Source organism: Abramis brama, assembly GCF_963993115.1.
Source record: "Abramis brama genome assembly, chromosome: 7".
In the NCBI taxonomy this organism is placed as follows: Eukaryota; Metazoa; Chordata; class Actinopteri; order Cypriniformes; family Leuciscidae; genus Abramis; species Abramis brama.
In genome coordinates this window covers 20,711,201-20,733,862 of record NC_139969.1, presented here as the reverse complement: position 1 = coordinate 20,733,862, position 22,662 = coordinate 20,711,201, and the positions used below count along the sequence as shown (strand labels likewise).

General features: G+C 37.0%; 1 protein-coding gene across 2 annotated transcripts; it reads right to left on the bottom strand.

The window, feature by feature from the left end:
• Window positions 1-22: 22 nt before the first annotated feature.
• tgs1 (trimethylguanosine synthase 1) lies at window positions 23-22,553 on the bottom strand. 2 transcript variants are annotated; one of them, XM_084119439.1, is made up of 13 exons: window positions 22,198-22,553; window positions 21,461-21,519; window positions 20,830-20,996; window positions 18,959-19,577; window positions 16,867-17,008; window positions 16,342-16,428; window positions 16,070-16,250; window positions 11,919-12,258; window positions 11,614-11,778; window positions 3,893-4,036; window positions 1,643-1,859; window positions 1,373-1,451; window positions 23-355 (listed from the first exon to the last, which is right to left on the bottom strand). In XM_084119439.1, exons 1-13 carry the CDS (start codon window positions 22,305-22,307, stop codon window positions 242-244), a joined length of 2,424 nt encoding a protein of 807 aa, XP_083975565.1. In that variant the 5' UTR covers window positions 22,308-22,553; the 3' UTR covers window positions 23-241. The 2 variants fall into 2 exon arrangements, with proteins under 2 accessions (XP_083975565.1, XP_083975566.1); XM_084119440.1 differs by having other exon boundaries at window positions 11,614-11,775.
• Window positions 22,554-22,662: the final 109 nt, after the last annotated feature.

The window sequence follows — 22,662 nt, the reverse complement described above, 5'->3', positions numbered from 1 at the left end:
ATTTTATGACTTCCATGCATGGTTCCATCAAATGAACTTTAATAGGTAAATATCAATGCTGGAGAAACAAAACTGTTAAAATAAACATTAAACTAGCAGCATCGTGAGTACACATTAGTCTGTAAAATTCATCGTCAATGGCTTTACAAAACAGCAAACAGCAGATAATGTACATTTCAAGTGCAATAAGTAAGTACAGATAACATAAATGACTAAAAGTAGAAAAAGGAAATAAAATGTTTTAGGTTTTTGACTTAATTAAGCTGCCAAAGTATGCAGTAATTGTTTTCAGTTTGTTGTTCAGAAAGTTCTGCTCCACTTCCACTTTCCCACCTGGGCCGGCGAGAGATGCGATCTGTACAGAGTGAAAGACAGAAAGAGGGAGGGTTATGAAGAGAAAGAGGAAGAACAAATGAGGCAGAGCAGGTGTGAGTTACCATCACAGGCAACATGGTCACTTAGTTACCGGTACTAATATGAACATATCAGTATATTAACACCATAGTATCTTGGTAACTTAGGGAAACTTGTTCTTGAATTTAATCACAAGTCACACTAATAGTATAATATTTAACAATACAGTGATGGCCAAAAGGTAATGATGTATTTACTTTAGATATTAGTGTAGAAATTCGGTAGTCAGACACAGAATACTCCGGAAAGCAGTGTGGTTTCAAAAGGTGCAACCACACTGCATCAGACAACAAGACCTTTCAGAGAAGTCAAAAACCATGATACAGCTGCAATTGACAGACATCATAAGCACTTAACTAACCCAGGTATACAGTCAACAAACATATTCTGTGAAAATAATTCAAAATAATTTCTGATTATGTAAGTATAATATGTCATTGATGGACTTTGGCACTTTGACTTTGTACTGCTGGACAGATATGAGACACTAAAGTGATAACAGGAACTAGAAATATGTCTAAGACTAAATATAAGCACAGCAGCCATGTGTACTAATAATAAAAATGCTAAAAGGGTTGAACCAAGTGACCAACCACAGATGATTTTGACTACATAGGAATTGAGACCACTGGCTGATGTGTTGTGTTACTTAGTTGCATGTTTAATAAAGCTAAAAAAAGAACAAAAGAAATCTGAGTACTGGTCACAAACGTTTAATGGAGCACAAAACAGATAAAAACAGATACAGAGCACAGATGTGGCTATGCTGATGAACAACCACAAAACAGCAACAATTTGTTAACCATTGTGGCCATTGTGATGACCATTATAAGATGTGTATTAGAGTTAAGTTAATCCATATGCTACTGTGAACAAAATAACTTTTAGCATCAATATAGAAAGGGAGGTTTTCAGGTTACCATTTTAAAACTGATTTGTGTAAATAAATGACCATTACCTGTTCCATGTCCGCATTTCGAGGAAGAAAATAGACAATATTGTCCGAAATCATTTTTGACAACCTGAAAATTTCAAATGTATAGATGGTTAAGGAAGTTGAAACAGGTGGTTTGAAGCATCTTGACCACATACGTTAGAAAGTATATACTTAACAAAGAGTGTTGTGAAAAAGGACAAACTTGAACTTTCCACTTGAATGAAAACCTCATTTGAAATGAAAGAGGCACCGTCTAGAATAAAAGCACAGAGTGTAAGACTGAAAGGATATCCATCAGGAGTCATCATGGTCTTGATGTTGAAGACGTCAGCACTGAGGTACTCTGGTCCGCCCCACGGGGGACTGAGGAAAACCATGTCTGCTCGCAGGCGCGGAGCCAACTGCAAGAAGTCTCCCTGCAGGAACTCTATCTGGTGCGCCACGCCATACACTTCTGCGTTGTTCTGTGCCAGAGCCAGGCGTACGGGGTCGATGTCAATGGCGATCACTGGATGGCAGAGGGAGAAAAACAGCATTTCATTTACAAAAATGCCAAAGTATTAGAGTCAGTAGCTATGTTTCCATCCACCTATTATATATATATGCGCATTTTGGGATATCGCATAAAAACGTATGCGCTCAATTGAGGCAGATACATTTTGGTCACACTTTATTTTAAGGTGGTGAAGTTACATTGTACTTACTCAAATAAGTACTGAGTAATATTAATTAAATAAATGTACTCACTATTGAGTTATGGTTAGGGTTTGGTTTAGGTTTAGTTACTTGTAATTATGCATAATTTACTGGTTTTACTGTAGTATGTACATGTAGTAACGTGTCAGAAGACATGCACAAACTACGATGGAAACACATTTTCTGAAAAAAATTCCTTGATGCGCAAAAAAAAACTAAAAAAACTCACGTTACTTTGCCTCAACAGTGGATGTGATTGGACAACAGACTAACCAGCTGACCGATTTGCACACATCTCAAATGTTGGTTTGATCATTCTGAAATCCCTGAGCCAAAGTATGTCGTCAGAATGATTTGGTTTAATGCCCTGCGAGAAGTGTCTCACACGATTGGTTCCCACACAACAGGAACCAGAATGCAAGATAACATGACTGAGTTTATTGCATTTAGTCAGCGCGCTCAGAGAAGCAAGTCATTTAGGATGGAGGAAAAAAGAGCCACAGTGGCTTCCCAAATTGCAGCAACTTTTATTTTTTATTACAGATATTTTGCACTGATTTCTCAGGAAACAAGTGACTACTATAGAGAAAAAGAATGTATACAATGACTCTAAAAGTGTCATGTGGTGTAACCATCAAGTAAAAAGTAACACCTTGAATACATGCAAGTATACAATCATCAAAAAAGAAAAAAAGAAAATGTTTTCAACATTGAAAATAATCAGAAATGTTTCTTGAGCACCAAACCAGCATATTATAATGATTTATGAAGGATCATGTGACCCAGAAGACTGGTAGCCTGGCAAGCCAGACTACATCAAGATGTTTAGTCTGGCAACTCACCATAGACACGCTCACTCCGAGGGGCGGGATAAACGGCTGTCTTTCAAATTCCCTCTGCACGCAATAGGACAGCGCTTCAACCAACCAGAGCGTTTTCCCAACAGCGGAGCTAGTTGATAGATTCATTCAACTTTTGCCATATCTGGCCGGCAAAACGACGAACACATCTTCCTTTTTTAAAGAATGACTTAAGTGCCGTTCTTTGCTCTTTTCTCAAAGAAAAACTTAACTCCAAGTCCTCCAGAGTCGCGGACAAAGCCGATTCGAAAGACTGTTCTCCAGCAGCCGTCATTCTTTGTTTTCAAGTCGCAGGCAGGTAACCGTCGCAACTCTGTCGTCATATGTTAAGCCCGCCCCACCTACTCTATAAGCGACGTGATTGGCCTGACCCAATTTAGGTTTTTGCAGCAAGAAGGTCTATTGAGAGTTGCTAGACCCACCTGGCTGCAAAATACATTTTGCTGCCGCTAGGGTGCGTCTAGATTTCTAGGCTAGAAGACTGGAGTAATGATGCTGAAATTCAGCTTTGCCATCACAGGAATAAATTACATTTTAAAATAAATTAAAATAGAGAAGTTATTTTTCAATTATAATAACATTTCACATCATTACTGTTTTTAATTATATTTTCGATCAAATAAATGCCATGTTGGTGAGCATGTTTTTTAAGATATTGTGAACATTGATAAATATTGAATATTACGAATTACAAAAGATTCTAAATTATCTAAATTAATTTTAATTCAGAAAAAAATACTAATATACATATACATATGTGTGTGTGTGCTTTGCATTTTCAATGTATTTTTTGATAAATTAATAGACCGTGCACCATGGAAATGTGTTTTTAACACATTTTTAGATGTCAAAACAGTATTATAAATCTCATATCTCAAAAAAGATTTTCATATGGTTTCTCAACACAATGGAAACCAACATATGGGTGTTAGCATGGTAGGATTGTGCTGACATGGTTCTGTGGCAGTATGAAAAGCAACTGTACCTCTTTTCCCAGTGAGGGCAAACTGAATGGCATTGCCACCCACACCACAGAAGGCATCGATAATGAGCTCCGCGCTGAAGCTGTCCTGCACCCTCAAAGCAATGTGCTCTGCTATCTTCTCAGGAGTCACTGAGAACCAGCCCTCTGTGGACAGAACACAGTCACATGTTATGCACATCAAAATTCAATTTTTTTTTGCATCATTGTATTAATATGAACAGAATACTATTCAAATTATAATTAAATGCACCTAAATGCTCCTTTTTATTGCAAATGTGGTAGATTTGTTTACCACCAGAGGGAGTCTGTAGCTTTCATTTTCTATTTGAAGACCTGAAGCATGGCTCTGCTTACGTCAAAGACTGTCTCTCCCTCTCTAAATATATAGCTATTTCCATTTTAGGAGGATCCTCTGTTGACAAAAGGATGATCTAGCTGATATCTATGAAATTTAAAATATCAGCAATCACCCCTATATCATATGATGCCAGAAAACCATATATTTCTAAGAGAAGCAGTGCAAAACCATATAATGTGTTCAAGAAAAGACTCCTGCTGTATCTCTAAACAACTCATCACACTTGCAAACCAGAGCTGTGACACTTTAAAACGTAGCATCAGACTCCTGGATCTCGTTCTCTGGATTTTCATCATTTTAAGGTGTTGCATTTGAGCTGAAGCAGAAGCAGTCAGAGAGCTCAGAGAGAGTGGAGTTAAACGGAGCATGTCCCCTTCTGATTCTGTAGAGACCAAAACCATCTGCTTTTAGCCTCCACAAATGCATCTCTGTTTTTCCGCCTCTCTTATTTTTCTCTCCACTGAGAATAGAGCACCTGCTAAAGTAACAATCACTGGTCTGGAGTTTCCTGTTTACAGTGTGAGGTCTGGACAGCGGGCGGCTGTACAGGTGCCCTCGAGTGAAGAGAACTCACTTTTAAGTGCTACCTTAATTTTCTATTACAAGATTACAAATAGGAAAAAAGTCAACACTGTGTTTTACTACTAAAAAAAAGTTTCATTAGTGTCATTTTACAATTGCAGTGACATTTACATCTGAATCAACCCTACATTAAACATACCATGCTAATACCGATTATTGTATCTTCTTTCACATATACTGTAATTCAAAGTCACAATTAGACATGTGCCAATATATGGTAATACAGTATATCATGATAATGAACATGCATTGTTATCGTGGGTACTTTAAAAATACCGTGAATAATTATCTATTACAAATTATTCCGATTTTTAGAATGCATTTTAAAGGAACACTCGACTGTTTTTTCATATTAAACTATGTTATTCCCTTAACTAAGATGAGTTGATATATACCTCTCGTCTCAGTGCGTGCACTCAATCGCTCTGGCGCGCGGCGACACTTTGATAGCACTTAGCTTAGCCCAGTTCATTCATTAGGATCCAAACAAAGATGAAGTTAGAAGCGACCAAACACCTCCACGTTTTCCCTATTTAAATACAGTTACACGAGTAGTTACACGACCAAGTATGGTGACACAAAATAAAATGTGGCGCTTTTCTAAGCGGGTAAAAAGGATAACTATAATGTATGGCGGAATAGCAGTGGGTGCACTTCGACTCCTGAAAAGTCACTCCTGAAGAATCCTCTCCCCCTCTCCCTCTCCCTTCTGTCATTAGAACCAACGTGACTTTTTACTGCGCCGAGTCGAAGTGCTCCCAAGTGCTATTCCGCCATACATTATAGTTATCCTTTTTACCCGCTTAGAAAAGTGCCACGTTTTATTTTGTGTCACCATACTTGGTCGTGTAACTACTCGTGTAACTGTATTTAAATAGGGAAAACGTGGAGGTGTTTGGTCGCTTCTAACTTCATCTCTGTTTGGTCCCTAATGAATGAACTGGGCTAAGCTAAGTGCTATCAAAGTGTCGCCGCGCGCCAGAGCGATTGAGTGCACGCACTGAGATGAGAGAGATATGTATCAACTCGTCTTAGTTAAGGGGATAACATAGTTTAATATGAAAAATCGGTGGAGTGTTCCTTTAAGAATATTTTTCCATCTAGCGGATAAAATGTACGATAATGATTAAATGCTGCGTCAAAGAGGCATGTGCGCACTCTGATGAAATCAACACTAAAGGTCGATTTATACTTCTGCGTCGGACCTACGCCGCCGTAGGCTACGCGTCAGTTTTCATTTATACTTCTGCGTCGTTGTCCGTGTTTACGTGCAATTACACATGCGGAGGGAGCGTGTGAAACCCAAGTGAGTGGTTCTAGCAGACCAATCACAGCCTGCGGTTCACGCAGAATTGACGCATTGTTACATTTTTGGAGAGGTGCATGTCAGGGTACGCCATAGGCTACGTGTGCTACACATCCTACGACGTAGCTACGGCGTGAGTTCATATAAATTGGGCTTAACATGCATGAAAAGCGCATGGCGGAAAGAGTGAAGCACCATTCGAATGAAAATGCACTTTCACTCTCTGACACCTCGGTAACCCCGTAAACAAAGCAGCTGTGCTACTTTCTGTTTCTGAACAGTATTTATGTTTTAAACAGTCATTCAGATTTTTGTATTCACAGTGGTGCTCATCACAGCACTAAACACTTAAATACTTGAACTTAACAGGCTGTTTATTTTCAAACATTTTTACATTTTAATCTGGACTGTAACATGCCCTAGACATTGACTGAAAATGTTCAGATTTTTTTTTAATCATTGTTCAGTAACACTTTACAATAAGACTCCATTAGTTAACATTAATTTATTAGTTAACATTAACAATAAAAATACTTCTACTAATGCATTTATTAATCTTAGTTAATGTTAGTTTCAACATTTAATATATTATTAAAATCAAAACCTGAGCTAACTTGAACTAATAATGATCAGTTGTATTTTTTAACCAATGTTACCAAAGAATAATAACTTCTGTAACAAATGTAGCTATTGCTGATTGTTAATGTTAATGCATTATTTTATTGATTATTATTTTTGATTACTTTGATCTTTGAATATTGTCATGCTTTAAGGGACTTAAATTAAAAAACTGCAATTATTAATTTTTCCTGTGATGAAGTTATGAGTTACATTTAAAGTGTTGTAAAAAATAAAATAAAAAAGATTTCTATATCAAGTGTGTACACTGCAGTTTGACTTTTTTCTAAGTGACAGAATGACATGCCATTAATTTGAATGGGGGAAAAAATGTCAATTAAAAGTATGAAATATTAAACAGATAAAAGTACAACTGAGAAATTATAGAATGTTTAAAATCCTAACATTAAAACAGAATTGAACACACATTCCTGGTCCTATTGTGCACAATTCATCAGAACAAAAAAAAAAGTATTTCATTAAAATGTAGTACCTTTCTCCATCTCTGAAACAACTTTCCTTTTTGCCTGACATCACCTAAGTCTCACAGAATAGCTCCATACGGACATTTTTTACATTGCGGAAGTGAAATGGCTTGTGTTTGCCAGTTCATGTTGACTTGGAATCTGCATTGCCTGGTTGGAGGTTTAGGAGATACACAATTCAGCCCACGCTCTTGATCTACCTCTCTTTCTCGCTCTCCTCTGTCCAATCAGGCAGTGCTGAAGGAAAAGAGGCTCATTATGTCTTTGGGCTGCTGCCTCTGTTGACATGAATAAGTGAATAAATACGAGGCTCTGATCTCACTTTCAAACAGAATTCCAGATGCCTAGTGAAAGAGTTATGATTCGAAAGTGAGAGACGTATAAAACCACATTAGTCATGGTACTTTGGAGAATTCAAAGGGCATCCGTGAGGAAAGTTAAGATTTTCTAATCCCAAATAACGGGACCTTTTATGGTACCAGAAGGAAAACCGTTTGACTTTTGGTGCTGATGTTAAAAGACATCTTTCCCAAGATCAGCCCTATTAAAAATGAAATCCTACACCAATACTATGGTCATTGCACCATTACATTTAACAACGAAACTGACTTACTTGACAGGGAGCAAATCTTTTAACATAAACACAAAATGTTAGTGGTACTTAAGCAAAAGTCACTGCCGTGATCCTACGATGCAGGTGGTTCCAAAGCATTGCTGACTAATACAAAAATGAAATTGTAAATGCTACACTACAAAAAAGAAAATTAATAATTATTATTTTATAAAAAAATCCTTATAACAAGATGTAATTACCTGAGAAGCAACCCTGCCAAAGATATTAAAGCTTCAAATAATACATCAAGAAAATACATCTTTGAATTACAATACACGATTAATTAATTAATTAGTTTTGTCTTACTGCACTGGCAGTATAAAGTATAAACAACAACAAACTTTTTCTTTTCTTTTTTTTTGCCAATGCAGTAAGACAAATTACACTTATATTAAAGATACAATCTATGAAAACAAGTCTTCATATCTTATGTAGTGTTGCTTCTCAACTAAATTCAAGTAAATAAATTCAAGGATTTTTGTCAAAGAATATTTATAACTTCATATAAGATATAATTGTTTGCTGTGTAATGAATTAAGGCCTGTTCACATCAAAAACCATAACTAACAATAACTATTAGGGTTGGGCAACGATTAATCGCGATTAATCGCATCCATAATAAAAGTTTGTGTTTACATAATATATGTGTCTGTACTGTATAGAGTTATTTAGTCTATATAAATACACACATACTGTATGTATGTGTATATTTAAGAAAAATTTGGTATTTATATATAAAATATTCATATATAATATAAATTATGTATAAATATATCTACAGTATATACATGCAAATTTTTCTTAAATATACACATACATATGTGTGTATTTATATATACAAAATAATTATACACAGTACACACACATATATTATGTAAACACAAACTTTTATTTCGGATGCGATTAATCGCGATTAATCGTTGCCCAACCCTAAACTATATTAGCATCCAAACCAACTCAAAATAACAAATTATAAGCATGCGCTGCAATTTTGTTGCCTGCCACATTAAATGCTCAAGCTATACAAATAATAAATGGCAAAAAGACCAAATGAGATCTCTTTAGCAGTTCTAACGAGTATAAAGGAACATGCAACAAATAAATTCCTTATATACAGTGAGGAAAATAAGTATTTGAACACCCTGCTATTTTGCAAGTCCTCCCACTTAGAAATCATGGAGGGGTCTGAAATTGTCATCGTAGGAGCATGTCCACTGTGAGAGACAATCTAAAAAAAAAAAAAAAATCCAGAAATCACAATGTATGATTTTTTAACTATTTATTTGTATGATACAGCTGCAAATAAGTATTTGAACACCTGAGAAAATCAATGTTAATATTTGGTACAGTAGCCTTTGATTGCAATTACAGAGGTCAAACGTTTCCTGTAGTTTTTCACCAGGTTTGCACACACTGCAGGAGGGATTTTGGCCCACTCCTCCACACAGATCTTCTCTAGATCAGTCAGGTTTCTGGGCTGTCGCTGAGAAACACGGAGTTTGAGCTCCCTCCAAAGATTGTCTATTGGGTTTAGGTCTGGAGACTGGCTAGGCCACGCCAGAACCTTGATATGCTTCTTACAGAGCCACTCCTTGGTTATCCTGGCTGTGTGCTTCGGGTCATTGTCATGTTGGAAGACCCAGCCTCGACCCATCTTCAATGCTCTAACTGAGGGAAGGAGGTTGTTCCCCGCAATACATGGCCCCGGTCATCCTCTCCTTAATACAGTGCAGTCGCCCTGTCCCATGTGCAGAAAAACACCCCCAAAGCATGATGCTACCACCCCCATGCTTCACAGTAGGGATGGTGTTCTTGGGATGGTACTCATCATTCTTCTTCCTCTATTTTGGTCTCATCTGACCACATGACTTTCTCCCATGACTCCTCTGGATCATCCAAATGGTCATTGGCAAACTTAAGACGGGCCTTGACATGTGCTGGTTTAAGCAGGGGAACCTTCCGTGCCATGCATGATTTCAAACCATGACGTCTTAGTGTATTACCAACAGTAACCTTGGAAACGGTGGTCCCAGCTCTTTTCAGGTCATTGACCAGCTCCTCCCGTGTAGTTCTGGGCTGATTTCTCACCTTTCTTAGGATCATTGAGACCCCACGAGGTGAGATCTTGCATGGAGCCCCAGTCCGAGGGAGATTGACAGTCATGTTTAGCTTCTTCCATTTTCTAATGATTGCTCCAACAGTGGACCTTTTTTCACCAAGCTGCTTGGCAATTTCCCCGTAGCCCTTTCCAGCCTTGTGGAGGTGTACAATTTTGTCTCTAGTGTCTTTGGACAGCTCTTTGGTCTTGGCCATGTTATGCCTAGTTTAATATACTGTCTCTATTAAGAGTGACCCACTTTAACAGTAGAGAAGAGAACACAGGTAAAGCACCAGAGCTAAAGGTTGTCCTTCTCTGAGGCTGAGCACTCTATTTGAGCAAAGATGGGGAAAGAAAAGAGTGCTCTCCTGAGCGCTCTAAAAGCTGCCTGCTGTCTTGCTCTCACTTGCACCTTCTCTTTATCTGTAGTCTGACGCAGGAGATATGAGGGCTCCGTGTCTAGCGTCAGCACACACACTGCAGACACAGCCAGCTCAGTCAGTCAGCCCACACCTACAGCTGTACAACCTCACAAATACATCTCATCCTGCTCCGTCCCGCAGTTCTCAGCGTGCTCTCTATTTGTTATGTAAATTCACAGGTCTTACTTTGAAGGATTCATTGGTGCATGACATGTTATTCCAAGACAAAAAAAATCCTTGCCCTCCATTTTTTTTTTTTTTAATGTCCTGTTTCACTCCTAAACATCTAATTTTCGCCGTGAAATGGTTTGAAATTGATGCTGACCTCAAGAATTATGGCTAGCTCATCTATCGAATATTCATAATATATTTGCAGTTTTCTTTGGCAATTTCAGTACACTGTGTGATAATGATTTTTATGCACTTTTTATTTGACCATCAAGTTTTCTGTGAATCAATACATTTCAATGAGTTGATTTGCTTGCATCATAATTCAGAAATGTTCGCCAAAAACTCTACGAGCCAATTTAAAAAAAAAAAAATATTAATATGTCTATGTATTTATTTCTATGCTCTATAATTGTATGCATTATTATATCGGTGCATATTAATGAAAATGATTAAATATTCTTCACTTTGCTTATTTAGTAGAAAACATGACCACTTTTCAAGTAGATTTTAACAGTGACACTTAAGGTTTCATTAGTTAACATTATTTAACTTCTTAAGTTAATATGAAATAAGAATTAACAATACTTCTATAGCATTTAAGTTACTGTTAATTTCAGCATTTACTAATACATTATTAAAAATCAAAAGTTGTATATGTTAACATTAGTTAATGCACTGTGAACTAACGTGAAGAAACAATGTACGACTATTTTTATTGATTAACATGAACAAAGATTAATAAACACTGTAAGAAATGTATTGATCATTGTTAGTTCATGTTAACAAATGATACCTTATTGTAAAGTGTTACCATTTTAACTGCATTTTAGTTGTAAATTTGTTTTATCTATTTGGCTACAATGGCAAATTGTTTGAATATTATAATTACAAAACATCATCAAAAAACACGTTTTCACAATATATAACTTAATGTCCCTGATGCTGAAGCAATGATTAGTAAGTCGCTTTGGATAAAAGAGTCTGCTAAATGAATACAAGTAAATGTAAATAAATGAAATGAATTCATGATTTTCCTCAAATAAAGATGGTGGCTTTGTGCTGACTCACCATGGTCAAGTTTGATACCCTCATCGAACCTGGAAAACAGACGGTAGCGCTGGGCCCAGTACTTGGCCAGCTCAGGTTCTGCTGCAATCTCAGGTGGCATCTCCACATCTTTTCTCCTTTTCCTGTTCTTTCTCTTGTTCTTTTTAAAGGCCTGCACACTCTCTGCTGGGAAAGAAAAAGTGTGATTATATCAAATTGCCAGTGAACACCAAATGAGAAGCCTAACTGTGTTAATCATTGGCTTGTATCTTGTAGGAGCACAGCCAGTGATTATCTCATTTGTATCAGAGCACATTAATGCTGACCTCCCTCAGGAGCATCTGGGAGCAAGAAGTCAGGGATGTCTAAGGGATGCAGCTCTCCTCTGGGATCTGAATCATCATCCTGTCTTTCTTCTGGCTCTGGCATGAAGGCACACTGAATGTTCTGCTGATGTTCCTCACTTTTATCACATGTTCTGTTGAGCTCAGGAGTCTTCTCACACTCTTTTTCATCTATCTCATTGTTTGCTTCTTCCTCGTTTCGAGTAGGTAAACTGCCCTCGTCCGCTCTCTCACATGGCCCGATCGGAGCTTCAGGCATGGAGGCCGGGGTCAGCTCCTCAGAGACAGCATCAGTCTGAACCTTCTGCAGGAAACTCTGGACCTGTGAGGGTATGAGTGAACGTACAGCTTTTATAGGAAGGAACAAACCCAAATACTTCACATCACAGTCTAATCACTAGTTGTACGCCACTATTTTCTGTAATGGGCTTTTGAACAATATTTATTATTAAAAGGGCTAATTCAGACAGAAATGTTTATCTTATATTTTAACTACTACTGTTTTTAGTAGTTTATATACACTAGTTTTCTTTTCTTTTTTTATTAGTCTCTTATGCTCAGGCTGCATTTATTAGATCAAGAACAATTGTGTGAAATATTGTTACAATTTAAACTATTATATATTATAGTATATTTTAAAATGTAAATTATATCTGTGATGACAAACCTTAACTTTCAGCATCATTACTCCAGTCTTTAGTGTCACATTATCCTTCAGAAATCATTCTAATATGCCGATTTGGTGCTCAAGAAACATTTCTGATTATTATCAACAGTGTTCGCATTACAGGGATCGCATTACAAGTAACTCGAGTTACGTAATCAGATTACTTTTTTCAAGTAACTAGCAAAGTAATCCATTACTTTTAAATTTACAACAAAATATCTGAGTTACTTTTTCAAATAAGAAATTTGAAAAAATTCCCATTTATTGACTGAGAGCTCTCTTGTCCCCATGTTGAGAAAAATCGTAAGTGCAGAGGGGTTGTGTGTGAACATGATGGTTACTGTAGTTCTAGACTAAATGTGAGCATGCATTATCTAATCTCAGTTGCACAAAAAAGATTCAGTATTCCTCAAAATGAATAAAACCAGTGAAATGCAAAATCAGAATACTACGCAAACCTCCAATAATTAAATACGTTAAATAAAATAAATATTTGTATGCATTTAATCTCACTTTATTGACCAATGTACTTGCTGCTGTTGACCTTCGATGATTCAGTGAAACCATAAGCAAAAATGACTTTACATTTTTTGTTTTTATTGGTGAAGTAAGTGCTGAACTTTCTTCAGCATCCTATTCCTTTGCTATCCAGAATGGCAGCACACATGAAAGATTTGTTTGAGCTGCGCCCTCTACTGTACACTCGTGAATTCACATTTCCTTCAGCCCTATTAGTTCAATTTTGGTGTAAAAGGGCCTTTTACATTTTCCCAATTCTTTTTTTTCTTTTTGTAATAAAAAAGAAACAAGCCCAGCCCAGGTGAGAAAAAGTAACGCAAAAGCAACATAACGTAACGTATTACTTTTCTTTTTAAGGGAGTAACGCAATATTGTAATGCACTACTTTTCATAGTAACTTTTTTTTTCTTTTTTTTCAAGAAACTTTGATATTCAATAGTTCCAAAGAACAACATTTATTTGAAATAGAATGTAAAAGTTAACAATGTAAAAGTCTTTACTGTCACTTTTGATCAATTTAATGCATCCATGTTGATTTGGTTTAATGTGTTCTTGCTGAATAAAAGCATTAATAAAGTATTAGCATTAAAAAAACAGTTGGTAGTGTATGGTAGTGTACATTTCAGGAACAGAGTCCCTCACAAAGTCCTTGAAATGTATTTATTTTACTGATTTATCTCCACCAAAGGCTTTTTTCAGCAAAGTAGCTTAAAATAAAAGAGATTCTTACACTACAATAAAAACTACATAACTCAATCTGTTGGCTCCTTGGAATGAAAAAGTCTGGGATCAGGCAGCAGAAATGCAGGACTAGATTTACTCAAAGGAAGCCCCAACAAAGCCTTTAGGCATCCAGCCTGCAAAGATACTGGTGGTGATAATGTCTATTGCAGTAAAGTTTTTGTCCTCCACCAGATCAATTTGTGCTACAGAGAAATCAATTCTAGAGCACTGCAGTAAATTGGTCTAGTCTCTTTACTGGCTAAAATCCAGCGGGGTGAAGGGGATCCACTTTGAAAAAGTCCATCTAGAAGATGACAGGATGCATTTGGTTGAAGAAAACAATTCATCTCTTTTCTTCTTGAATATTCAACATGCCAGTGACCAAGTTTAAACCTGTTCTGTGTGTGTTTGACAGCTGGAAACGTGTGTGTTAGTGTCAGGGGCGAGACTGGAGGTTAGAGCGGTCTGTGTGTCTGACGGGAGCTGACAGCGTGCAGTAAGCAGGTGCTGCGTGACAGCGCTGTGATGGGATGGGGTGAGGGTAGATGAAGCAGCTCTGTGCAGAGTGCATAAAGTGTCAGCCTCACCGCTTCTGGCTCGTTGCCCATTGTATTCTCATACACATACACACACACACACACACAACTCTGAACAATTTACACTGTGCTTCACTGATCCATAGTAAGGCGACCAGAATGATACATCTTACATGTAATCCCACAAAATCCATGTGTAAAACCTCAGGGAACAACACAAACATACGCATTTCATCGTTCAGTTGAAGTACCGCAGTTGAAGACCATACTAGAGGACTACATTGGGAATGGGATACCGCGGGACCCGACACAAATCTCGCGGGAGAGGGCGGTTTTACCTAATCTGCAAATGGGAGTGGGCGATCAATAAATGAAGTTCACTGCAGTTGATCAGTAACATTCTCTTCATAAACCAGTGTTTCATTATTTAATTCATTCGTTAAGTATGTTTAATGTTTTTTTTGTGGTATTATTTAGGCCTATTTTCTTTGAGCTGTATGTTAATTAGCTAGACTACATAAACACCTGTGATATCTGTGAGGTTTTTATTTCTGATTTATTTTATTTTTTATTTTATTTGTTTAATATTTATTTATAAGTAATTCAATCAAATCTAGACCATACATCTGGTTGTCTAGAAGTATAGAGAATCTTAAGCATGAAGGACTACAAACTGCATAATAAAAAAGTGAAAACTTTATCCACCAGAAGGGTCTCTAAAAACATATCTGACAGAGATATCTAAATTGTGGTAATTATTGGTAGTACCGTGTTGCATTAAATTAATCATAAGTGACTGTTAAGACATTTATAACGTTAGAAAATATTTCCTTTTCAAATAAATGCTGTTCTTCTGATGTTTCTATTTACCAAATAATCATGAAAAATTTATCACAGTTTCCACAAAAATATTATTCAGCAGAACCATTTCTAAAGGATCATGTGACATCTGAGACGGAATTTATTAAAAGTTATTTTAAAATGTAATATTACAGTTTTTACTTTACTTTTGATTAAATAAATGCAGCCTTGTTGTACATAAGAAACTTTTCAAAAACCTTACGACACCAAACTTTTGAACAGTATTGTATCTTGAAGTAATATGCCTGTGTATGTGAATAAAAATACCATTTCTGCGAGGTATTAATGTAAACAGTCAATTTGTCTTAAACTTTTTTATTTTAATATCAGCTCTGTGCATAGACCTTGCATTCATTGCTCTTAATTTATTTCTTTCAGTGAGAAATAACAAAGGGTAAATGCCATTGTTTTCATTTATTTTGTTCAACTTTTATAATTAAAAAATGTTCATTATAATACTGCATCCCAAGAGCTATTAAATCTAATCTACTCACTGCAGCCCTAAAATCCAAAGTTGTCTTTGGCTGACCTGATGCAACTGTCTGGGCAAATTAAGACAAAACAAAAGCATGACTAAACAAAACATATTGGAATAGTTCAGCCAAAAATGAAAATTCTGTTCTAATTTTTCACCTTCACCTTCATATCTGAACTTTGTGATAACACTGAAACAAAATAACCAAATGGCATATTTGGAGCTTGATTTGTCCTGGCCAGGTCCCTATATGCTTCTGCTAAGTGTGAACATTCCTCAAAACTCCTGACTAAATATTTGTGTGAATTATGTCTTTAAAAATGAATTGCATATGCAGTAAAAACCGACTCACTTTTTGAAGGGCTTTGCTGATCTTTGGCTTTGTGGTTTGTGGTCCATCATCAGTAAAAAAGATGTGCTTGTTGGTCTTGCAGGCTGCTTTTTTTCTCTCCTCAGGGGGTTTTCTGTTCTCCTCACTCCTCCTGCCCGCGTATGGACCCCGGACTGGTTTCAGCTTCACAACGCTGTCAAACCTGCCGAGACAAAAAGCATTTGGATGTTAACAGAGCCCCTGATTATTTTCAAAGCAGTAAAGCCGTGTCTAGCCTCTGTCTGGGTTCTTACTTGGGCTGTGCACTACGTTTCAGGCCGAGAACACCCCACGCCTCCTCAACCGGCACCTCCGCAAGCTCCTCGGCATCCAGCTCATGACTGTGAACAGAGCAGCAAAAGTCTTTAAAGTTACGATCATTTAATGCATCCATGCTAAATCATTTATTTTTATTTTTTTTACGGACCCCAAAACTTTTGAGCTGTAGTGTATTTTTAAATAATGACTTTAAAAGACCTGGAATATAGCAAATGGGTTGCATGGACTACTATTACATAATTTGTTTGTGCTTTTTGGAAACTTTTTGCAGTTTGACAGCCCCTGGTCACTTATGAACTGTCATGGTGTGGCAAGAGCTGTGTAACAAACTATTATTTTAAAATGTTTCATTTTGTGTTCCATGGAAAACAATAACAGCAAACAGATTTGGAATGAAATCAGTGAAACAATTATGACAAAATACCTTTTTTTGTCCATAAACATTAAGCATGCAATGTCTGATACAATACAATGTACTGAATAACACATCGGCAGCTTACGCTCTCTTCACTTTAGCTCGTCTGTTCCCTGGAGGTTCATCATCATCATCATCATCGCTCTGATCCTCATCGTTAGATCTGTTCTTTACGGGTTGTCCACTCTGATTATTTAATGGCGCAGAGGTCTGTTTCATGTTGCCATCTGAAATCACACACTTTCAGTTTACTATTAATAATAGCAACGTTATCATTATAAAATAATCTTATACTGCCTGACGTATACGGCATAAGAGCCGTTCCAGCGGTACAAAAAAGGCTGCTGTTTAGATGCCATCAGTCATGGCCCGCCAATCAGGATGACAAGAGCCATTTTTAGAGCGATTGCGAGTACATTGTGATCAACTCGTGCACCCGGGGAGCCTGCGCTCTTAACATGTACCGGCATTAAAAATGCATAGGCCAAAGTCACATGCTCCTTTCATTCAGCATCTGACATCTTTTGATGTGATGCATTAAACATTCAGGCAGAGCCAAGCTTAGGCTGCAAAAAAAGACCTCTGGGGAAAACGAGCGAACAGAATTGTAGCTTGATATCATGGTGATACCAACAGTGTGATGATGACATCATGATCACAGGTGTTTCCATCAGAGCATATTGAGCAGGCCAACTCCAAAAAAAAAAAAAGGTTGGAGTCAAAAAAAGTCAGCATGACACCAAAATTGTCTGCTTTTTTTACTTGCCTAATACAGACTTTGTTTTTTCCCTCTTACTTTTGCAACCATGTTACTTTTTTTTTTTTTTACCCATGCAACCAGTCCTTGCCCTCTTGTTTTATCTGAAATACATCCGATTACAAAAAGTTAAAAGACTTTAAAAACAAAAAAACAACAAACTCTATCTTTGTGATCCTCTACAGGGCTGATAAAAAGTGTTCTTCAACTTGGATTTTTATATTTTATTATTACAGCAAGAAACCATAACGCAGGTTTGCTATTTCTTCCTCTCATCAACACAATCAATACTCTAAATATGCTCTTTAAAACATGCAAAAATGTGTGAATAAAAGCATAAGATACAAAGATACTAAGAGGTAGTGATGCACGATATAACGGCCACCATATCGGTATCGGCCGATATACGTTTAATGTTTAATACGTTTATTTTTAATGTTATTGTTATCGACCCAATAAGAAATTTTGGCCAATATATTAAAGCAGATAAATAATGGATTATTTCCTTCAGCTGAGATGCGCACTTTTCGCCATGATGGCTTGACATATAATTGGAATCACTTAAAAAAAGGAAAATACAGTGAAGTGCAACATGTGCAGCGCAATACTGTCACATAGGCTACATAAAATTATAATGAGAACATTATAATTGTGTGCTTGGGACATGGCTTTTAATGGTGAGACTTTTGTTCTTTAAATCAGGCTTTTAAAAAATTACATACAAATTTGGATTGAAAATTGTCGGCCAATATATCAGTTATCGGCTTTCAAATATAAAGAATTATCGGTTATCGGTATCAGCAAAAATGTACATATCGGAGCACCCCTACTTAAAGGGACCATTCTGTTTTTTTAAATTATGTAATTTTATTTATGTTCATGTAATTCCAAACCTGTATGACTTTCTTTCTTCTGTGGAACATTAAAGAAGATATTTTGAGAAATGTCTCAGTGTTTTTTGTCCATTCAGTAGAAGTCAACAGTCACCAAAACTGTTTGTTTCCCAACATTGTTCAAAATATCTTCTCTGTTTCACCGAAGAAATAGTCATGAGGGTTAGTAAATGACAGAACCTTCATTTTTGGGTGGACTATCCCTTTATTTTGATGGTAATATAAGCATGTCAATGCTAGGGGGTGGTTAATAACCATTCAATTATTCTATGTTGTTTATTTCTAATGAGTTTAAAAATACTTCATTATGTCATTCTGAATGGCAGAAAATTGAACACACACAATGGGCCCATGCTGTGACTGACAGAATAAATCTTAACTTATATTACATCTGCACTAGATTCAATATGCTGAAAGTAGGTCATGGAGCAGGAAGGCTTTGACATATTTGGGTTTAGCATCACTGCGGGAACACCACAGTCCCCAAAGCTAATAAACAAAGAGGTATTGAATATACATGCACCAACCAGAAGTGTCAGTGCAGCCTCTACGTGAAGATGACCTTTTGCGGTTTCCCCCATCACAGGGCTCATCAGCACAGTTACAGACCAAAGACTGCTGGTCGCCATCATCGCTGTCAACTTCCTCAGTCAATAAGCTCAGGCTGCTTATGAGATGTGTAACGCTGATTGCGTTTGCCCTCGATCTTTCTTCCGTCTGATTCTTGAGTTCCTCTGTTTTTCCTCGGCTGCCCTGAGATTCCTCAGAAGCAGTGGTTGTGCTATAGGAGTCGTCCACCGTCCAGCCTTGGGCGGCCCAGTAGTGAAACTGTTCCCAGTAGTACTGGTATGCCTGTTGGCAGTGCTCGTCCCAGTCTCCCTCAGAGCGGGAACATTCCTGCGCCGCACTGTTGGAATTTTCGGGATGTTTCTCCAGCCAGCTCTGCCACAGCAGACCCTCCCCGTGCTGCTCCCAGTACCTCAGCCAGGCCTCCTCTGACATGGGACACGTCTGTTCAGCGGGGGTCTCAGCGATGTCACTCACAGCACACTGCTGTTTCTGCTCAGAGTCCTCGTCTGTGTCGGCATAATCTGGGGGGGTTTCCAAGTGCTTGATGCTTCTTTTGTTCTTCAGTCTCGCTAGGCCCTTAAAGATGAGACAAAATCATTAGATTTGGGCCACAGCCAAGTAATTTCCTAAAGTAAATGGAGTAAAACTTAACATTCTTTAATGACAATTTACAAAAAAAGAGCGAAAAGCGAGAAGCTTCACTGCACAGGATAATGCAAAGACTCACAGGACCCCTTCACATCTGGGCATTTACACGTGCATATATTAAAAGCCAGGTGTAAATAAACTTGAGACACATTGTACCTGAGACACATTATGATCAGACCATTGAACTCCGTGTGACGAATGTGTAAATGCTAACGTTTTTTTGAATTATTTGAAAAACCCTCACAAAGATAATGGTTACATTATAAAATATAATTAGTTGAATTTTCAGCATCATTACTCCAGTCTTCAGTGTCACATGATCTTTCAGAAATCATTCTAAATGCTGATTTGATGCTTCAGAAACATTTCTTATAATTATAAATGTTGAAAACAGATTTTTTTTTTGTTGTTGTGGAAACCGTGAGACACTACAATTAAAAAGTTTGGGGTAAAAGTGACATTCAAAAGTAGCAAAGACATTTATAATGTTACAAAAGTTTTATATTTCAAATAAATGCTGTTCATTGAACTTTCTATTCATCAAAAATACACAAAAATATTAAGCAGCATAAAAAAAAGAATCAACACTGATAATAATAAGAACCATTATTTATAATTGAGCACCAAATCAGCATATCAGAATGATTTCTGAAGGATCATGTGACACTGAAGACTGGAGTAATAATGCTGAAAATTCAGCTTTGCATTCACATGAATAAATTGCATTTTAAAATATATTACAAATACGTTATTTTCCATAATATTACTTTTTACTGTATTTTGTATGCAGTTTTTGTATGCAGTCTTGAGGAGCATAAAATACTTATATTATTGTTATGATAAATCTTAATTATTCCGAACATTTGACTGGTAGTGCATATAAATACCTAAAGTCCACAAGACAGTAGAATGTCCCAATCATGGTACAAAAATGTGCTCAAGAGCACCCCCTATGTGGCTGATGGGCACGCTCAATGCAGACACTAGTGTGGACATCACAGCTCTACTAGCCAGTAGTCAGTGCACCATCATGAACCCAATGTATGGAGGACTACAGGAGCTGGGGGGTTTGGGGCAAGGATTTTTAAATGAATATTATAATAATAGGCAATATTCCCACATAAATGGACAGCCATAGTTCCCAATAACATCAAGGTCATCATGCATCCAACAGACATACAGTTCTCCTCTGTTCTGATGAGCTGGCAAACTCCACAGGAAGCCCCAAACTGGCCATAAGCACGGTCTCTTCATCAACAATGGCCTCTTCCTCCTCCTCCTCTTCTTCCTCATACACAGAACGATTAGAATTCTCCAAAAGCTCTTCCCCATCATTAGCTTCAACATCTACTGAAAACAAAAAAACGTGCAGTTATTTGAGCATTATAAACTAAAAACTGACATGTTGCAGATGAAAATCATGAAAAACCATCAAGGTTCTCAACCTTTTTGACTCCAAGGACCCCCATTGTCAAAAAAACTATTTTCAAAGGCACCATAACTTTTCCTGTTGCTTGTAATTAAATGGATACGGATTGAGGATAAGTTTTTGTTTAAATATATATTTTTTAACACAATTCCTACCAGATAAAATATTTTAGAGCTCAGCTTAGCAGAACTAGAAAAATGTAGGTTGCAGCATGTTAAAATTGAATTTAACATTTATCAAGGATACAGGGTAACGACCTGGTGATGAGACTCAATATAAGAATAGGAATGATAGATTGTGAGATTCTCTTTTCACATGTCAGCTAGTCGATATGCAAATGGTCATAATTCTCCATAATCAGAAATGAACAGGAAAACTGTACCTTGATTGTCAGTCTGACTCAGAATGGCTTTAAAATCTGACCGATACAATTCTCGATCACTGTGGATGAAAATAAGAGAAAATGTGTTTTGACAACAGTAAACAGGCAAGCAACCATCGTATATGCTTGATTGTTTTTCAGCAGGACTGCATATTAGGACAACAACTGAAAAATGGATCTTCTCCAAGTAAAACAGACAGATAGTGACCGAAAACCCTCACTGTGTCACACTGACCACTAGGTTGACATGGTATGTGGTCTTAAAGGGATAGTTCACCCAAAAATGAAAATTCCATCATCATTTACTCACCCTCAAGTTATTCCAAACCTGTATGAATTTTTTCAACCAAACAGTTGATGGACCCCATTGACTTTTTTTTTTTCAATGGGGACCATCAACTATTTGGTTACTGACACTCTTCAAAATATCTTCTTTTGTGTTCATCAGAAGAAAGAAATTCATACAGGTTCGAAATAACTTGAGGGTGAGTAAATGATGGCAGAATTTTCATTTTTGGGTGAACTATTAACTGGTCTACCAGTCAAGCCTGTGTTATGTTGTCTCATTTTTAGGCACTTTTCTGCTGCTCAGGCCAGTTAAGACCAACTAAGTAATTTTCAGCAGGTAATAAGACCATCGGTGCATTAAATTCTAACTTTCTGAACGCACTTAAAAAAACTGCATACACATTAAATCAGTTGATCACAACGCAATCTTGTTCAACACAAATACATACTTGACGTAAGCTCTGGAGCACAAGCAATGTATTGTCATCTCTCTTTCTTCACCCTGATAGAAGATGACATCAGCTAGAGGAACAACATTCAGCTCGCCGTAATTAATCATGATAGACTGATAGAACCATGAGTGACACCTGTCAACAGAATCTACCCGAGACTTTGCTACAAACCTTAAAATCGCTATTTTACACAGACATTACAAATAAAAACGACAGCGAGAAGCTATATATAAATATACTGATGGATTAAAACGAGGAAGATTTAAAAGCACTACAATCTCGATCTAATTTCATACACACGTTTAAGACTCGCTGTGCGAATTTCCCCCCTCGTGTTTTGGAAATTGCCCGTCAAGTTAAAAGACTTTCAATACATTTACAATACTAAAATGGCTTTTATGAGGGCTTAGACTTTTATTATGAAGTTTTAAGGACCGTAACGGACGTTGACGAGATGGGTTT